Genomic DNA, 20,182 nt, shown 5'->3' with positions numbered 1-20,182 from the left:
ATGGCTCACTGATCAGCAACACCAAGGTAAAAGCAGAAATACTCATAAACCAGTTCAAGAGCGTCTTCACTTGAGATCATGAGGACACAGCCAAGCACCTTGGCAAACCAACAGCTGGTGATGTACCTGACATTAGCACTGACATAGAAGGTGTATTGAAGCTGTTGAAGGAACTAAACCCGGCCAAGGCTTGCGGACCAGACCGCATACCAAAACTTGTCTTGAAAAACTGGGCAGAGACCATTGCCCCTGCCCTACAGGACATATTCCAATAGTCAATAGACACAGAAGATCAACCTCAGGACTAGCACAGTGCAAACATCTCATGCGCCTTCAAGAAATGAGACAAGCACCTGACCAAAAATTAAAGACCTATCTCCCTCACATCTGTCTCCTGCAAACTGCTAGAACGCATTATCTGCCACCACCTGCATAAGTTCTTCAAGGAACCTTGACTCCCCTAAACCATGGCTTCAGAGTTGGACGCTTCTGTGAGACCTAGCTCTTAACCACCATGCATCATCTCTTCTCTTCCTTTGACAAAGGCACCCAAGTAGACCTGGCTTTACTGGATTTCAGCAAGGCCTTTGACACCATGCCACACAAGAAACTGCTCCCACTATGGTGTCATAGGCCTCAAACATTGCTGGATCCAGAACTTGCCTTACCAACTGCACCATGAAGGTGGTTTTGGATGGTGAGGAATCATGAGAAGTTGCAGTTGACTCTGGTGTCCCGCAGGGTACAGTGCTTGGCCCTTTGCTGTTCTTATGTCAAATCAACAACCTGCCAGTAACAGTCAAATCCCAAGTGCACCTTTTCACAGATGGCTGCTTACTGAACTGCCAGATAAGGACCTATACTAATCATTTTGCTCTCAAGGAGGACATGGAACAACTTGAGAAGTGGACAATAGATTGGGGCATGTGCTTCAATGCAAAGACATGTTGTATCATCATAATCAAGAAGACTGACTTTTTCTACAATCTTTCTGGTGAAATACAACAGCAAGTCCGTGAATATCTTTATTTTGGAGTGATGATATTGGATGACCTAAAGTGGCACTCTCATGTTGCTAGAACCACCAAAAAAGCTAATTTCACCCTCGGCTTTTTGCGACTAAACTTGCCACATTGCCCTAAAACCTGTAGAGAAAGACAACATACACAGCACTCATGTGATCCATCCTCGATTATACAGCAGTAGTAGGGACCACTACTTGGCTCTTTGCTGATTTTGTTTCCAGCAACATTGTGGAAAGGTCAGCCAGGAAAAATAATTGAACATTAGAAATTCCAGAAGCAAGAACACACTGTAGACTGGAACAACTTGCATGGTCGATGACCAGCTGCTGGCAAGGGTGCAGGACCACCATCAGTTACAGCAGCATGCACGCAGTGTAGAAATCGGCACAGCTACCCTCACCACCCCCTGCCCCCATTGTGTATGTAGCTGACCAGGCTCCTACAATGTAGCCCATCAAAGTAAAAACAGTCAAGGACAATTAAATTCGCATGTTAAATATCCTGTAATCTATGTCAGCATTCAGCGGGTTATGGAAGTATGCATACACCATAAACTTCCAAAAACGGAATGCCACTGCCTAAATGGCGGAATAATAATGATGATCACTTCTACACACGAGTGAACAGGGGAGTTGCAAATCACGAACGCACATTAAGAAGGCTGTCTGATCGATTATTTCTTGCCTTAGACCTCAAGCAGGAAATGGTAGCGCTGCGACAGGACTACAACAACCCGTACGACTCATCCACTGAAGACCTTTGGCTGCGGTTCAAGTCTACCCTGAAAGACAGCATGGCAAAACACATCCTGATGAAGACACCCAGGTGGAAGGAATCCTACCCCTGGATGACCAACAACATCTGAAAGCTGATCAGGAAGAGAGACAGGACCTACAGGCGACTGAAGAAATGCGGCAGTGTGGACCTACAAAAAGAAGTGAAACATCTCAGCAGAGAGATTAGAAAGCAGCTTCGCCGCTCCTGCTGGCGCTACACAGAGAGCCTCTTCCCTACCAACTCTGAAGGTGACACAAGACCCTGCCAGAAGTGCTTCTGGATGTACATTAAACACCAGCGTTCTACTTACACTGGAGTCCCCGCCCTGAGGAGCAATGGGAAGCTCATCACCGACCCGAAACAGAAAGCTGACGTCCTGAATAAGCAGTTTTCTGCTGCTTTCAGCGACACAGTCTATTCAGAAACAGAGTTCAGGAGCAAGTGTACACTGCCTGACTCTCATGACGACTTCCCAAGCATGGACAAAATCACCATCACCACCGGAGGTGTCGAGAAACTCCTGGCCAACCTGAACCCCACCAAAGCAGCTGGCCCAGATGGCATAACGCCCAGGGTACTAAAAGAGCTGGCCAAAAAAGTCGCACCCATCCTGACAGCCATCTATAAGTCCTCGCTACAGTCAGGAGAGGTACCAGCAGACTGGAAGGAAGCGCTGGTGACTCCTGTTTTCAAAAAGGGAGAGCACTATAACGCGTCAAACTATAGACCCATTCCCTTACCAGCGTCCCTGCAAAAGTCCTTGAGCACATCCTGGTCAGCGCCACCATACAGCACTTAGAGGCGAATGACATGCTGTCCAGTCAACAACATGGTTTCAGGAAACTTTGATCCTGCAAGACCCAGCTCCTCGAGTCTCTGCAGCAATAGAAGACAGCACTGCAACTGATGTCAACATTATGGACTTCGCCAAAGCGCTCAAATGGGTGAATCATACATAGTCTGCTGATTCATAAATTAGACCACTACGGGATCCGAGGGAACACCAACAGATGGATAGCGAGCTTCCTTTGTGATCGGAAACAAGCGGTGGTGGTGAATGGAGCACAATCCAGCTATGTGAATGTGATATCCGGCATGCCCCAGGGAGCTGTGCTTGGACACAGCCTCTTCCTGGCTTACATAAATGATCTCCCTGACAAGTGCTGCCAGCTGCCCCTAACTACAAGCAGGAAACCAGTGAATGCCAACACATCTAATACACCCTCCACTGCCACACCCTTGAACAAGTGTCCTCAGTAAGGGGAGACCATGTGGACAATGTTTATGCAAGGGCCAACAGAATGCTGGGCTTCCTGAGAAGGAACTTGAAGGTGTGCTCAACCAAGACAAAGGAGATAGCGTACAAGGCCATAGTTAGGCCCATTATGGAGTACGCTTGCACTGTTTGGGACCCGTACACCAACAAGCTGGAGAAAACCCAGTGAAGAGCAGCCCGCTTCATCCTGAATCAGCACAGAAACACATCCAGTGTTGCCAATATGCTGGATGAACTCCAGTGGACCTCCCTTCAAAAACAATGCTGCACCAGCCGACTTGCCATGCTGTACAAGATAGAGAGTGGCCTGGCATGCATAAGGTGTGACTGCCTTAGACCCCTGACTGCAAGCAACAGAAGAACGTACCACAGAAACCAGTACCAGCAGATCACATGCCACACAGATTACAGAAGCTACTTCTTTCCCCCCTGAACCATCCATGACTGGAATCCCAAAGGTGTCCAGATCACTGTATATAAACACAAAACCCCCTTTTCTTTTGGTGGTGTGGTGATTTGCGGGCCTGTAGCTTCACTTAGGCCTGAAGGCCTGAGTGCACCTCCGCACTGATGCAGTTGCGCCTTAACCTTTTGGGCCAAAATCCTTTCTTTTTCATCCTATTTTCTCCCTCCCTCTCTGCGCTGCGCACCTCCCACATGTCAATAATTGCCGGACTAACGGCTGATGGACATTGCAGGAGGAAAAAAAAAGGAGAAGAGAGCGTGCGAGAGAGAGAGTGAGAGAGAGATTTTCGAGATGGGAGAACAATTTTCTTACGATTCATAATTTGTGAAAATTTAAATTCTGGGTAGGTAAATTCTGTCTTGTGTAAATAATCAGGTCTTCACCAAATGCGTCTGACAAGAAATTATTTAACGAAAAGGGTTCTTTCGCAGTTCTGGCGTCAGTTTCCTTGCGTATCCAGGTGCGGAAGTTAGGAAACGGTTTGCTTCACGGGACATTGCGACAGGAAACAGCATTTAAGATTGTCGCAATCGAGTCGCATGGCGCAGAAGATACTCAACAGAGAAAGTGTGAGGATTGGAATCAAAAGGATGCTTGTCTTGACCAGTTGAAACACACTTAAGCTTCAGATAATGATCAGGTAAAACACTTTATTTAGCAGTTGATCTGCGGTTCTTGTCAGCCAAGAACTAATGGCTGTGATCATGTTCAAGTTGTAAGATGAAGTTCCATTGACCAGTCTCACTAGCCTACCGCAGTGAATCTGAATGCATACCACCTTTCCATGGTTCATGACAAGCATTTTATGTGTAATTTGTATTGGAACTTAACATACCCAGATATTCCAAATGCGTATATGAAAAGTCCACATTTGATGTTATTTCAGAAAGGTGAAACTGTACTGATAACGGCGAACACGCACAAATTTCGTTACATTTGTGATATCTATGTGGAGTGATGGCCTCGAGGTAACGCGTCTGCTTGTTCGAATCACGGCTCAGCCGCCGATATTTTCTCCCCATACACTAGGAGTGGTGGTCTGGACGCTCGTCATTCGGATGAGACGATAAACCGAGGTCCAGTGTGCAGCATGCACTTAACGCACGTAAAAGAACCCACGGCAACAAAAGGGTTGTTCCTGGCAAAATTCTGTAGAAAAATCCACTTCGATAGGAAAAACAAATAAAACTGCATGCTGGAAAAAATACAAAAAAAGGGTGGTGCTCAGAGTGTAGCCACGCTTTCTCCCTGGGGAGAGCAGCCCAAATTTCACACAGATTATGGAGAAATGTATTGTGACAAAAAAGAAAAAAATGCAATATACAAATATAAAAATCTGGTTTGGTGTCATATACTGTACCATGTCAAACTGATGCAAACTAAGCCTATTGGTTTGCTCTGCTTGGCCAAATTTCGCGCGGCTAACAGTGAAAAGATGCCCTTTGTTGCCCGGTCCGCTCTTAGCCAATCAGACGCCTCTAAAAGCTATAAGCGCTGAATCATTCCTTTCGCCAAGGCTCTCCACGCCATCTTGTCAGGTTTTTGCTCTGTCTCGTCTTACGCTTTTTTTGGGCTATTAAGCGTGTTCATTTGGCCTTATTTTGCTGCATGCGGCTTGTCTGTATATTTTTCTTACATTCTGTGTACTCGTTTCGACTCGGCCCTCTCGATTCGTTCGTTTTTTTCTACCTCTGAGTCGATCCTCTCTTTCTTTTCTCTGTTGGGGATCGAATTTTCGCTGGGTGCATATGCGCAGTACCATGCCTCGTATGCCATCCTACGAAGGCAGGGATCATGATGCTGGGACTGAGACTCGGCAAGAGACTCTCCCAGGCCCGGAGCTCATGATTCTTCCCGATAGGGACCGCGGCGATGCATATTTAGACGCTGATCGTGGAGGCGACGCTCATTCCAGTAAAACGGTCATGAAGGGGACCGGGGGGAAAGGGATACGTGCGTCGCCTCCCGAGGCGTCCCAGCGCGAGACAGGTAGAGAGGGGAGTAACAAGTCCTCTCTTGGCGGTGGGGACCCGCGACTGGGTGTGAACTCCCAAGGGGAGGCCGCCCCCCGCCGTTACCCGGGTCCCCACACGGAGACAGCCCTCAGGGGCCCCAGTGCTGTTCCCCCTCCTCCCTTCTCGGTCGACCCCCCTCCCCCACCTCCTTCTGGGGGAGAGAAACATTTGGTTCCGGGGGGGACCTCTACTTTGCCCACCCCGGGCCAAGCCACCCCAGTCTCCCCACGTGAGGGGATTCGGGGCGCGTGGCAACCTGCTCTGCAGGTCTTCCCGCTATCCAGCCGGTCTCCCCTGCTGGGGGAGGCCCGCGCGTGTCAGGCGGTTCCGGGCAGTCAGACCGCTCGTCTTTGGGCACATCTGACACCCAAATCGGACCTGACCTCACTCCAACTTGGCCAGGTTCTTCCCTTCATCGAGGTCAAGGCGCCAGTGACCCTTGGGGTTGGGGTCACAGGATGGCTGGTGCCCACGGGTGGTTTCCCCCATTCTACCCTACTGGGGCGTACCTATGGTGCATGCTGGGTTGCCGGGAGGACCAGGAACCAACCTCTTGTCCCCTCCCCACCGGACCCAACCCAGCACAGATCACAGGGTGACACACACAGCCCCGACAAGTGGGATTGACTTCTTGTTGGGCAGGTCGAGCTCCTCAACCAATATTGCCACTCCAGCCTCAATTCGGTCTCTGTCAACACACAGGTGACCTCCACGGTCACAACGGCTTCCTTTTCAGGACCGACGGCTGCTGAGGGGCCCCACTCAGCCCGTGGGAGCCTGCAGTTCCCACCTACCCAGCCCTCGGTCCTACAGGGAGATGAGTGGGTGTTTGCCCCCTCACAGCACTCGTGCGTCCCTCTGGCGTCCAGGGACGCCCTCTCTGAGAAGGTGTGGCACCCACCATCCCAAGCATGGTTGGACCTACGGTCCACACGCTCCCCACCCGCTTCAGGTGTCAAGGACATAACAGCTGCGACCAGGGTCCCTGCTTGGGATCGTCCCAGTTCATCCCGCTGGGCTGACCATAGCTCACAGGACACCCCAGTGGGTACATCCACTTGGGATGGCACCCAGCAGGGGATGGACTGTGAACAAGAGTGGGAGCCCCTGTCGAACAAGCGGATGAGCACCCTTCGCCCCCATCCCAGGGGGACAGTTTGAGCCCATGCCTCCCTAGGGACCAGCCTGAACCAAACTCGGACTTCGCCGAGCTCGAACTGACCCTCCCCAATAGGGTCACGCATGCCGAATCAGTCCCTCAGGCAACTTTGTTACCCTTAACCCTCCTTCGGCCATTTGACTCTAACTCCAGAACCACAAGGCGACTCAGAGTGCCAGAAATGGCTCAGGAATGGCTTAATAAGCCAGCCCGCACTGTCAGGGGTGCTGCTTCCATCCCTTCTCCAGGCAGGGAGTCCCTCTCTGCCCCGGGCGCTTTTTCCCCGGGCAAGTTCCTTAAAGATTCCTCCAAAGGAGAGGTGTGGTCCTGGTACACACAGGACCACCCTGTCTACAGGGAAGCAGAGCCCTCTGCGCAGGACAGGATGTTGGTCTCACAGCGTACCACCTTCCCCACCTCAGCTACTCTTTCCTTTAAAACATTAGCAGAGTGGGACAAATTGGCCCGCCGCTGCCTCCTCGAGGTTTCCACAGCTTATACCTTCTTTGACGCGTTCCTCCACAGGGCCAATGAGCTGTGGGAACAACATCCGGTTAATCAGGACACTGGGTCTCCTTCCTCTGTCCCGCCTGGCCTCCTCACCGACCCGAGGTGAAACACTTTTGGCAATAGGGTAGCTTCTGGTCTCACGGCAGCTGCAGACACAGCTACCAGCCTTCACTTCAATACTGTGCTAGTGTGGCGTGATGCCGTTCTCCTCCTCTCTAACATTCCAGTAGAGGAGAGGGCTGCCCTGCGGTCCATCCCAGCACAGCAGCACTCCCTCTTCGACCAATATGCACCCGATTTTGTCAGCCACAGGGCAGAGACAAACAGGGAGGTGGCCTCATATTCAGCCCACACCTCCCATGGGTGCCAGGGCTCTATGCCACTGAAGAGACCCGCCACCAGGGCACCTCCATATACCACGCCACCTAAGTCAAAGCGGCGTGCGCAGAATCAGCGGCAGAGGAACAAACCACCTCATGTCTGTCCAAGCCGACCGGCCATGCCCAAGGCCAGAAGGCAGCACCCCCAATGACTGGGCCCCGATTCAGCACTGCCAGTCGTTCAGCCCCTCCAAGTAGGAAACTTGTCCCGGCATGCACATCAGTGGCGTGCTCTGGGACTCAACGACTGGATTGTATCGGTGCTAGAGTCGGGGTACATGCTGCCTTGGGCGGAGGACCGCCCCCCTCTAAGATCCACTCCTCCTCCTTATGTGCCCAGCTTGATGGAGCAGGAGAGCGTCTTAGAGAAAGAGATATCGCACCTACTCCTCATAGGGGCGATATCTCAACTCTTGGACCCGGGCCCCGGTTTTTACAGCCGGTTGTTCGTGATTCCAAAGGTCTCGGGAGGGTGGAGACCAGTCTTGGACTTGTCCCCCCTCAACAGATTCCTCCCCAAAATCAAATTCAAGATGGACACACAGGCACAGATTCAGGAGACCATTCAATGGGGCGATTGGGCTACCTCCATCGATATGAAAGATGCTTATTTTCATATCCTCATCCATCCGGCATCCCGTCGGTACCTGAGGTTCGTGTGGAGGGACAAGGTGTTCCAGTTCTTGGCCCTCCCATTTGGTCTGTCCCTTGCCCCTTTCCTGTTTACCAAGGTGGTGCGGGAATTGGTGTCCATCGTCCGGTCAGAATCCATTCGTCTCTGTGTGTACCTGGACGACTGGCTTATTCTGGCCCAGTCACAGGCCCTGTGCCAGAGTCATACAGCCAGACTTCTAGACCTTTGCTCCCAACTGGGCTTCATCACGAACCAGGAGAAATGCGATCTGTCCCCGAGTCAGTCCTTCGACTTCTTAGGGATGAGATTCGACACACGGTCTATGATAGTCTCTCCGACACCAGATCAATGGGACCATCTGGCAGGCCTCCTCAGCCACTTGCACCATTCCTCCCAAGCAACAGCGCGGACACTGTCTTCCCTCCTGGGCATGATGGAGTCCATGGCACCTCTCATTCCCCTGGGCAGGGTTCTCAAGCGCCCTCTTCAGAGGGCACTCAGGTTACGGTGGTCCCAGAGCACTCAGCCATGGGATACCCTGATATGTCTGGGCGAGTGGTTCCTCGAGGTGACATCAGAGTGGTTATCCACCCCTCTTCAGACACAGGGGGTGCCCATAGCCCCACCTACTCTTCAGGTGGCACTATTCACAGACGCCTCCTCCCTGGGCTGGGGAGCCCACATGGACTCACTCCATGTAGCAGGGACTTGGTCCCCGGAGGAGCGCCTATGCCACATCAATGTTCTGGAACTGGAGGCAGTTCGCAGGGCTCTCCTGCACTTCATGGGGGAGGCCACTGGCAAGACCATCTGCTTGTTCACAGACAATACGACGGTCGCATGTTATGTGAACAAAGGGGGGGGAGCACACTCGGCAGACCTCTCCCTGCGGACCGAGGCTCTCCTCCGTTGGTGCCACAGCAAGGGCATTGCACTTTCAGCGAGACACATAGCAGGAAAAGACAACATCTTGGCAGATGCTCTCAGCAGGTCCAAGAGTGTCATCCACACAGAGTAGACCCTGGACAAGGACGCCCTTCAGGGGGTGTGGGAACAGTGGTTCCGGCCGATGGTGGACCTCTTTGCGACGAAGTTCAACAAGAGACTTCCCACTTATGTCTCTCCAGTCGCCGACCCAGAAGCGTGGGCAGTGGATGCTCTCTCTATAGACTGCGCTGACCCAGGGGGTGCCTCCTCTGACCTCCTCTCCATAGTCACCAAAGCAAGGAGGGAGGGAACGGAGACTTTGTATGACTTTCGCTGGAAGAAATGGCTGCGTTGGTGTGCAGATCAGAATATCCCCCCTACTAACCCTACAAGCATGCAGCTGGCCAACTTTATGGCTCACTGCTCCTAGGTTCTCAACCTGTCTGCTAGTTCTGTGCGAGGGTACAGGTCTGCCATCTGTACCACAATCAAACAGCTAGGTGGTCCCGCCTTTGAAGCGGATTTCCTGCTCAGAGAGGTGGCTAGGGGTGCCTCTCTGAAGGAAGCTAGGAATCCCAGAAGAGTGCCCCTCTGGGACTTGTTCCTGGTGCTGGATTTCATTCGAAAACAGCCCTTCGAGCCATTGGGGACTATTCCTTTTGACCTGCTCACCCTCAAGACCACTTTCCTTCTGTTGCTGGCCACTGGCCGTCGTAAAACCGAGATTCATGGTCTTAGTGGAATGCCACAAGATCTGGCCTTCCACAGAAATGGTTCCATCACTCTTCGTTTCTGGCTAAGAACCAAGACCCAGAGGTCCCTTCCCCCTCTCTGAGGGTCAGGCCCTTGTCTGATATTCTTGCCCAGGATGATGAGGATAGGCATCTCTGCCCTGTTCGGTGTCTCAAATACTATTGGGATAGGTCTCGCCATAGGCGTTCTTCTCAGAGGCGTCTTCTCATCTCCCTCAATGAGAATTACAAGAAAGACATCGCTGCAGGCACCATTTCCCGCTGGGTTTCCCAAGTCATTCGTACAGCCTACTCTCATGCACACAAGGATATCAGTTGTCTTAATCCCAGAACACATGAAGTGCGGGCCATAGCTACTTCGGCTGCTTGGAGGCAGCTTTCTGGCGGTCTGAGAATCCCTTCATCAACTTCTACCTCTGGGATTTCCGTATGACCAGGGCTGACGGTTCCAAGGGGATTTCCTTTGTCACGGCTAACACTGCCGTCTCAGTTACAAGGGCTCCCCATACGAACCAGTAGGCGTTGCCCTCCTCCATTTGCTTTAAATTCTGCATCAGTTTGACATGGTACAGTATATGACACCAAAAGGAGTTCGTATTATACTCCATGTTTGGTGATACATATACTTACCATGTCAAACTCGAATGCCCACCTGTCCGTCTCCGCCGTGGTTCTCATGGGGCATTTTCTTTGATGGCCACGGAATGATTCAGCGCTTATAGATTTTAGAGGCGTTTGATTGGCTAAGAACGGACCGGGCAACAAAGGGCGTCTTTTCACTGTTAGCCGGGCGAAATTTGGCCAAGCAGAGCAAACCGATAGGCCTAGTTTGCATCAGTTTGACATGGTAAGTATATGTATCACCAAACATGGAGTATAATACAAACTCCTCCTGTTAGTTGACTGTACAGCAAGGAAGCCTGGAAAATACCATTTTCCCACGTTGCTGTTCTCTGTAGAGAAATGTACTTCAGCAGTCATATTCATTCTGTGCTGTTTCCATGTACAAACTGCCTCTCAGTTGTCCCTTCCCTTCATTTGAAACACACCTTGAAATAAAGCCTATTTAATTTTAAGTCGACAGCGACTGTGCTTAATCCATTTGTCAGTTTATATGTGATTCAAGCACTGAACACATACACACTCATGCTATGCAATTAACGCAAAGACAAATGAAGTTAAAGTTCATTCAGTAATGTTGTACAATGATTATGTTTCACTTTTTTCAGCTAAAGATTTAACAACAAATGTTTGATGTGTTTGGTTAAGATATTTACTATCGTTTAAGCACCAGTAGATATAAATGGTTGTGAATGTAGGTGTGATGTTTGTGTACATTAACAACTGGCTCGATCGTTGTTGAATAGTGTCATGTGCAAAACGCGGGAAGTAACTCTTATATAATTTCATCAGTTTTTGATTTTGTTTTCTGTTTGATATTGTGTTCTGTTTTGTTATATTGCCAATATATTGTTCGATTTATTGTCCATGTAAAGAGGGAAACAGTGTAACTATAGAGTTGTGTGCAAAGATGAAACCACTGAGTCAGCACAACAGTAGGAGGGGGGATGGTCAGGGGGAGTGGAGGGGGGGGTGCTCAAGCACAAGGAAGAGCTCACAAACCCTATCAGACTGGGTAAAATAGGGGGAAATAGACCCAGATTGTTAAAAATGACCCAAGAACAGCGCATCTGGCACAAGCAGAGAGGTAGGCCCTCCCTGTCTCACTTGACACCATGGCAGTTCCTAATTTGTGATGAACCCTGTGAGGATGGCGAAGAGGTGACGCCATCTGTAGAGTACTTTAACTGCAAGCACTGGGTTCACCAAACGTGTGCTAAAATCAAGGCTGATCTTTTCAGGCAACTGACGGAAAACAAAGAGTCTGCAATGGGTCTGTGAACCCTATGCAGCAGACAAGAGAGAAGGGCAGACCAGACTAGAGTCAAAACTTGACAAAATGATGACAGAAGCTCTAGAAGAACGGGAGGAAAAAGAAAAAAGGAAGAACAACATAGTGATACTGATAGTGAATTTGACAGAAAGTAGCAGGCCGACTGCAGAAGAAAGGAAAGAAGACGATATGAAGGAAATCATGAGGAACATGGACAAATGCAAGGTGACAAAAAACAAGGAAGAGCTCACAAACCCTATCAGACTGGGTAAAATAGGGGGAAATAGACATAGATTGTTAAAAATGACCATGACATTAGAAAATAAGAAGAAAGAAATAATGAAAAAAGCAGTTCACACATACCAAGAATCCAGTGACCCCAAGAAAAGAGTATACATGAATAATGACTTGACACTGATAGAGAGACAGAAATTCCAAGAACTGTTGACTGAAAAAAAGGAAAGAATAGCCAAAGGGGGGAAAGATATGGTAATCTGAAATGGCAAAATAGTAAATAAAAAAACAAAAAACAAAAAAAACCCCGAATACTGACGACCGACCAGTTACACTTACAGACAAGAGAAAGGGCAATGGGACCAATGACCAAGACAAGGAGTGACTACAATCACAAAACATACTGACTGTAAATAGCTGTACAGATTTTCTTCTCTCTGGTGATTGTATTATAATGTATAGTAATGTAGATAGCCTATCCAATAAGTTAGAAGAATTTAAAATAAGAGTCAGTGAGATAAGACCACACATTATTGGCCAAGCCGAAACAATTCCAAAAAATAAAAGATACTTTTTCAATGTAAAAGAACACTGCAGTATCCCTAATTACGATATTTTCACAAATGCAAATGAAAAGAGAGGTGTAGCCTTGTACTTACACAAATCACTTAAAGCCCAGGAATATTCTGTTCTAACCAAGTCTGCTTTTGAAGAAAGCGTATGGTGTAAATTTTAAAGTGCAAATGATGAGAAAGTATTAACTGGGTGTACTCAAAAGATATGCCTGTACTTCCCTCACTTAGTGGTTAGATTTCACACATTAACCCCATTTCTTTCCACAAGCCACAAGATCAACTTAAATTGGTGGTTCACCGACACAAAACATAGTTTCCCAGCACAACTAAGTTATCAACATAACATAAAACCATTACAAATCATGTACTCACGGCCCAACAGGGATTTCCTTGCACCTCACATCACCATTCAGTCAGTCAGCCTGTGTCAGTCAGTTTTTCTGGGAGACAGCTGAGAACTGGCTGTGCTGACTGGTTTTATCCCTTCCCACAACATACTGTGCATACTAATGCAAGCTTCAACACTCACTCCCCTAACTAGTTGAACTGAAATAACCAGTCTTTGCTTGTCCTTGTGACGCTATGTGAATGACTGACAGATTCACTGCTTAATCCCAATTCGTCCAATTCAACAGATTGATCTGATTTGCTACAATTCTACCCACTTGGCTATACACATTCTGTGACGACAAGTTCACCCGTTTACGTCACAAAGAGATTGGGGAGACAGGACAGTACAACTCTTGGCATGTTAGCCAGCATGATCAAAGTTCACATTAGCATAAATTCTTCCTAGCTTACGTTCCGAAGTCCTGCCATCTACCTCAGCTGTGTTTGTGAAAGGGGAGATGGGGAACGACTTGAAAGACAGGCCGCCACACGGGATGTTCTGACATGCCGACACTCGGCTGTTTCGAACACGCCGACATCTTGTTCAGCACGGGGATTGCGGCAGACATCACATAACCACACATGTTTCAATGACTGGGCCGAGTGATGCGGACTTGCTGACCAAAGACAGCCGACTTGGGAGTGGGGTTGTGGGAGGGTGGAAGGAGGGAGGGTGGCGCGGTGTCGGCGCGACCTCAAAGACTTCACTTTGGACAGAGCGGGAAGGGAGATAAGAAGGGTTGGGGTGGGGGGTAAGGGATGGGGTAAGGGATGGGGAGGGAAGGGAGACAGAGTGTGGGTGGTGGGGGTCACACTGTTGGCACACTATAACACTACAATGTCAGTTTGCTTTGCAACATAGGCTGTTTTGACAAGTTCATAAAGGACAAGAAATGGATGGTGTCCACTGAGTGACCCACATCATTTCAGCAACACTAGTTCACAATGAAAGCTTTTTCTGGGCAGCGGGTAAAAGCCTCTTCTTTTCAATATTACCATCATGCAGTGGGGTGTTTAATCAATACTGTAGAATTTATTTAACGTATTTTTTTGCACTTTTCATTTTGCATTGCATGTCCTAAAAATGTTTCCAATATTGTACTTTTTGTAGAACTACACACACACACACACACACACGCACACACACACACACACACACACACACACACATTATTACTATATAATATGTCTGTGTGTGTGTGTGTGTGTGTAGAACTTTTTATTTCTGAAGTCTGTGTGTTGTGTTGTCTGGGTGTTAGAACTGGGTTTGGTAGGGGTTCTTCTTCTGCGTTCGATGTTTCGGCTGCGTCAGACGGTCACCCCTGTCGCCACGGTGTAACCCACCGTCTTCTCCAGGTCGTGGCGGTCTCCCCAAAGCTGCGCCTGTAGCTCTGTGCCCCCTGGCCAGGTTTGACGCCGTAGAGCTTCATGGGTTGGGCAGTGTTGGAGGATGTGTTCAGGGGTCTGGGGTCCAGTGCCACATGGACACTCATCAGTGTGGGCGATCTTCATACGGTGAAGGTGACTCAGTAGTCGGCAGTGGCCAGTTCTCAGTCTGAAGAGGACTGTCTGCTGGTGTCTCTGGAGCTGGTGGATTGGATCGACACCACTGTTTGCACCCAGCCTTCTCTTCCACTGGTTCTGGTATCGGTTGTGGATGATGGTCCTGGCCTCTCTGTAGGTCACGGGGTGGCTGAACTGCTTCATTTTGCTGCCTGCCTTGGAGAGAGCATCGGCCTTTTCGTTCCCCGTGACCCCACAGTGAGAAGGAACCCACTGAACAGTGACAGTCGACCGTTTTGAAAGGTCATGAAGGGCTTCTTTGATGTTTGTCAGCTGCTGTTCGTTTCTGGTTGACTGGAGTCCCTGCAGGAGAGATCTGCAGTCAGTGAAGAAGGCTATCTTTGGTGGTGGGTTGACTGACGTCCTGAGGCCTTGTGCAGCATGCAGTAGTGCTGCTGTCTCCGCTCTGTAGTTCGAGGAGATTCTTCCTGTGAGGAAGGCTCCAGGGGTCAGTCTTCCATCTGTGTGCCTGATGAAGATGCCTGCTCCTCCATTCTTCACCGCTCCCTCCGAGGATCCGTCTGTGAAGACGTGCGTCCATTCGCTGGGGTTGTACCGAGTCTCAATCATCTCCAGTGTCAGAGCTTTCAGCAGGGGAGGGGCTTGGCAGTCCTTTTGGTCGATGCCAGGGACTTTTGTGATGATTGAGACTCCTTCCAGTTGGTCGGCCGGTTCCTCGAAGTCGGGGAGTGTTTCCATCTCGGCAGGGGACGAGGGCAGCAGGTCTTCATGTTGGCGGTGCAGGGCCTTGGAGAGGTGGTTGAAGCTGGTCCGCTTCAGTCTGTTCTTTGTTGGGTGCTTCAGTTTTTCATGCATGGGGTGAGTTGGCATGCGCAGGAGCTTCTCGCTGTGGATGAAGACTTTTTCCTCTCATCTTTCTTCGAGTGGGTGGAGGCCTGTGTGTTTCTCCATCGCCTGAACTGGAGTCGTCTTTATCCCGCCAGTGATCAGCCGTAGCCCTGCGTTCTGAACTTTGCTCAGGCGGCTTGTGTTGGTTGCTGATGCCGTGGCCCAGGCAGTGCTGCCATACTCCAGGGTTGGCCTGACAGTTCCAGTGTACACCCTCTGCAGTATGCTGCTGTTGGCACCCCAAGAGGTCCCGGCGAGTTTTTTCAGGATGGCCAGTTTTCTGGTTGCTCGTCTCTCGATGTCCTTGAGATGGGGGTTCCATGTCAATCGCTTGTCGAGCTTCACACCCAGGTACATTGGCGTGTCATCCTGTTTCAACTGCTTTCCGTTCAGTTTGAGGTGGGAGGTTTCTGACATCGGTGACAGCGAGAAGATTGCTGAGACTTTCTTGGTGGTGTTGATGTCTACTCCCCAGGCAGAGGCCCATGTTCCCACGTGGTTGAGTGCTTCCTGCATTCTGTGGCTGGCGGACGTGAGGTATTCCGCAGCACTCCAGGCAGCAAAGTCATCAGCGTGGAGGGCTCTGGAGACATGCTTGGAGATCTTCTCAGCGATGTTGTCGATGAAGATGAGGAAAAGTGTAGGGGAAACGACTCCTCCTTGCGGCACACCTTGCTGTAGAGTGACCCGGTGGCTGGTTTTCCCGTCGAGTTTTACCCTTGCCCTGCGGTGTTGGAGGAAATCCTGGATCCAGCGGTACATCTTCCCTTCCACTTTCTTGTTGAGGAGCTTCAGGAGAAGTCCTGCCTTCCAGACCTTGTCGAAGGCCTTGGTTAGGTCCACGAAGACTGCAAGCACCTTCTTCTTTTCTTGAAAGGCAGTCTCTGTCTCCTGTGCAAGGTACACCAGCTGGTCTTCGGTGCTGCGGTTTTTCCTGTAGGCTGATTGGGTATTGCTGAGCAGGTGGTTTTCTTCAAGGTGTTTCAGGAGTCGGGTGTTCACCATCCTTTCCATCACCTTGCCCAGACAACTCAGGAGGCTGATCGGTCGATAGCTGGACTTCTTAGTCTTATCCTTCTGCTTCTTTCTGATGGGGACGATGATGGCTTCTCTCCACTGGTCTGGAAGTTTCCCTGTGTCCCAGGACTGGTTGATGATCAAGAGGAGCTTCTGTCTGGCTACAGGTCCCAGGTTCTTGATCATGTCATTCGGGATGCCGTCTTTCCCAGGGGCTTTCTTTTTCTTCAGTTTCCTAATAGCTGCACTGAGTTCGGCCATGGAGAAGGCTGTCATCATGGACTGACTCGGGTTCTGCTGTTTCAGCTTCTCCCTGATCTCCCTCTGGACTTCCTGCACTCGGGCTTCAGGGAGTGTTGTGGTGCTGCCCTCTCTGTAAAAGTCTGCAAGGATGTTGGCTGCCTGCTTGCCCGCGTGGTGCTTGCCGTTTTCCTCAATGACAGTTCTGCTGTGTCTGGTGCCCGTGTCTTCGTTCAGAAGCTTGGTCAGGTTCCACAACTTGCCGGTGTCCTTCTCCATGTTGAGACTGCTGGTCTTCTCATTCCAGCTCCTCTGTATCTCTGTTCTCTTCTGCTGTTGGAAGGTTTCCTTGATGGTGTTGTATTCCCGGATGTTGTCAGGAGTGGGGCTCTGCTCCACGGTTTCTCTGGCGGAGTCTAGGTCTGCATGGAGCTGTTTCAGAGTGTCACTCCAGTAGGGCTTGTAGTTTCTGCGTTTCCCTCTTGGGATGGACTGCTTTGCTGCTCGCAGCAGTGCATCGCTGAAAAGGTTGACATTGTTGTTGAGGTTGTTGGAGTTGCTTTTCCTTTGAAGAGAGTCCAGTTAGCTCGTTTGAAGTTCCAGCTGGGTTCCATTCTGTGCTGGGTGCATCCTATGCTGGAGATGCTGAGGATGACTGGCAGATGGTCGCTTCCCCCTAGCTGTGTGTTGACTGTTCTGGAGGTGAGTCGCTGAACCTCTTCTGTGGCGATGGCCAGATCTGGTGTTGAGCAGGTCTTCCATGCTCTGGAGTAGCAGGTGGGTTTGTCCTCTGGATGGTTGATGAGGATGAGCTTGTTGTCCATCATCCAGTCCTCTACTTCCTCACCACGTGAGTCCATTTCCTCATAGCCCCAGCTTGGCGAGTGGCTGTTGAAGTCTCCAACCACAAGGTGTCTGGAAGCTTCAAGTCTCACTTTGTGTAGCGCTAGAGCTGAGCCTGGAGGGCTGTAGCAGTTGGTGATCAGTAGTTCTCCGCTGGGCAGTAGCAGCTTGACTGTGTGATGTTCTAGCTCCTCTTTTCCCGATCTGCTTGTTTCTACTGCAGGGATGGAGATTTTGATGAGGGTGAGGATTCCTCCCTTGTGTCTGTCCTCTCGATCTTGGCGGAAGGCTTCGTAGCCTCTAACAAAAAATCTTTGAGGATCTTTCAAATGGGTCTCCTGAATGCAGATGACATCAATGTTGTTATTTCGGAGAAACTCCTGGAGTTCTGGTTTCTTGTTTCTCAGCCCTTCTGCATTCCACTGAGCTACTGTGAGGTTGACAGGTGGTGAATTTGTCTGGTCAGTCGCTCTACTCTGCCTTCCCCTGACCTTCAGGTTGACAGAGGCACCGGTCGCTTTGGTGGGCCCCTTTGAGGCAGGAGGCCCGGCTCCGTCCCTGCCCGGTTGTCGCTGATAGGGACGACGCCATGACGACAAAGTGGTCTGACGCATAGCCATAATCGTTGATGCGTGTGTGTCCTGAATTTTTAACCAGAAACCTGCGCCGTAGCTGACACACTCCGTCTTCGGCAGGCCGGATCAAGTTTTCTGTCAGGGGGCTTCTCCCTTAGCTCAGGTCTAAAGAGTCCTGCCCTGTGAGCACAGGGGGATGTGAGAGATTGGGGATCCCTCCCCTAGATGGACTGCCTGTCAAGGCTAACGAGCTCCATCTACCCGGGGCTCATGGTCCAGAGACCTGCCCTGTGAGCACAGGGGGGGGGATTGTTTGCCGGGTATCCCACCCGTTGGTTTGAAATCAGAGTTTTCCTTCTCCTAGATGGACTGCCTGCCAAGGCTAATGAGCTCCATCTACCCTGACCAGTCTAGTCTGCGACCTCTCTTGAGTGAGTTGCCGAGAGCTAGTCTTGCTATTGCGCCGGTCGTCCGCACCCGTGCCGCGTTCGCCATGACTAGGTCATGCCCATTCTGCCCCATGTCCCCGCAGGAACACCCACATTAACGTGGCGAGGAGGTGCGGCTACAGAGTTCACTCCCTTGCTAGGGACGCACTGAGGCACCCTAGAAGGGAGATCTTAGCAGAACAGGGTAGGGGTTCCAGTCCGCCTCATTTAGAGAGAATGTGACACAATGGTCATCCAGTTTGTGGGTCATCTTTTTCTATCATTTATCATTTGATAGAATACAATTGGAAAAAAAAACCTTTTTGCTTATTTTGTGGCCATTCATGTGCTGCTGTCATCATGGCCTCAGTTTTGATTTCCCCTCTACATCCTTCATGCTCTTGGTGAATTTTCTGTTTCAGCGGATTCACAGGGGTTAGATAGACATGGCGATGATTTCCACTCCAGGGGTGTTGCTGTCTCAGTCTGGCTGAGTGACTGAGCATTTATTGTCATCAGTAGGGGACTTTGTAGGTTGTGTCCTGTGTACGTTGAATCAGAACAGGCACAACTGAACACCCCCAGAATGACTGCAGCATTGCAGAGTCTCCTTTGGTGTGTGACCTTATTTTGACCAAACATGGATTGCCTGTGGACTGCCAATGCAGGGACTGCAGCAGAAAAACCTGAGGTGGCTGTGCATGAGGGACTCAGTTTGAGTCAAGTGGAACTTGGAAGTAATGCCACTTAGACAGTGTTCATGGTGGAATAGCAAAAAACAGACCCCCCCCCCCCTCCTCCCCCCTCCCCCCAGAAAAGAATAAATAGATAAAACCAGTGTTTTCATGAATGGATTTTTATTTTCCACACAAGCGTTAGTTCTTTTCTGTTTTAATTATTAGTGTTGATTTTCACGGCCTTAGAAAAGAAAGGATTTGAAGTAAAAACAGCTCTTTATCATAGTACTAGTGGCATCCTATTGCCAGGTAAAAGTTCAACACTTCTTTCATACAGCCTGTGCAAGTACACACTAAACATGGAACACAGGGTGTTTTGCTGTTGCAGCCAGCAATGTCCATCTCAGCACGTCTGTAAACAGAACCTTCCCAGGTAGAGGTGGAGCAGCAGAACAGCAGGACAAGGGTCAGGGAATCGCCATCCTGTTCCGCCATGTCGCGGTCATCAGAAGAAGTGCTGTTGGTGGTGAAGCCTGTGCGACACAAGAAATCGGAAGGCACACTGTACATGATGGGAGAAAGAATGGCCTGGATGCTGGACTCCAAAAACGTCTTCAGTGTCAGCCATTTGTATGCTGATATCAAAGGTATGCTTAATATTGAAGAAAGAGAAGCATATCAGGGCTTGGTGTAATTTTTTTGTTTTTGTCCTACTGGGCAAATCAATGGAAAATTCACTTGCCCAGACATCTAGATTTTGCACTTGCCCTACTTTCAGAAACTCACATGCATCATATGCATAAGCACACACACACACACACACACACACACACACACACAGAAGCAGTCAAAACCTATTCTCCTACTGATGTTTGTTTTATTGGGTTTCACAAAAGATAAATGATGGTTTGAACAGCTAAAACAAGTTTTCTCACTTGACAGAACATTTGCCTTTGGCGTGTTTTGGTAGTCGACT

At 49.8% G+C, this 20,182-nt stretch overlaps 2 protein-coding genes across 6 annotated transcripts in view; one reads left to right on the top strand and one right to left on the bottom strand.

Moving 5' to 3' along the window:
• The window catches only part of LOC143301531 (ciliary microtubule-associated protein 3-like), a 33,422-nt gene extending 29,405 nt beyond the window's left edge, over positions 1–4,017 (bottom strand). For all 4 annotated transcript variants that reach the window (XM_076615894.1, XM_076615893.1, XM_076615897.1 and 1 more), the window contains exon 1: positions 3,857–4,017. Coding sequence is in view for 3 of the 4 variants with exons in the window: in XM_076615893.1 (XP_076472008.1) it covers positions 3,857–3,863 (7 nt within the window). In the remaining variant the exon portion in view is untranslated. The remainder of the gene's footprint in view (positions 1–3,856) is intronic.
• Positions 4,018–4,048: 31 nt separating this feature from the next.
• The window catches only part of LOC143300986 (general transcription factor IIH subunit 1-like), a 65,299-nt gene continuing 49,165 nt past the window's right edge, over positions 4,049–20,182 (top strand). Inside the window, exons 1-2 of one of the 2 annotated variants that reach the window (XM_076614955.1) lie at positions 4,049–4,184; positions 19,595–19,853. In XM_076614955.1, the coding sequence (XP_076471070.1) occupies positions 19,700–19,853 (154 nt within the window). In that variant the 5' untranslated portion in view covers positions 4,049–4,184; positions 19,595–19,699. Of the gene's footprint in view, positions 4,185–19,576; positions 19,854–20,182 lie in introns of both variants that reach the window. The other variant, XM_076614956.1, reaches the window with a different exon arrangement.

The sequence above is a fragment of the Babylonia areolata genome, chromosome 27, assembly GCF_041734735.1.
Source record: "Babylonia areolata isolate BAREFJ2019XMU chromosome 27, ASM4173473v1, whole genome shotgun sequence".
NCBI classification, from domain to species: Eukaryota; Metazoa; Mollusca; class Gastropoda; order Neogastropoda; family Buccinidae; genus Babylonia; species Babylonia areolata.
This window is presented reverse-complemented; position numbering and strand designations above follow the sequence as displayed.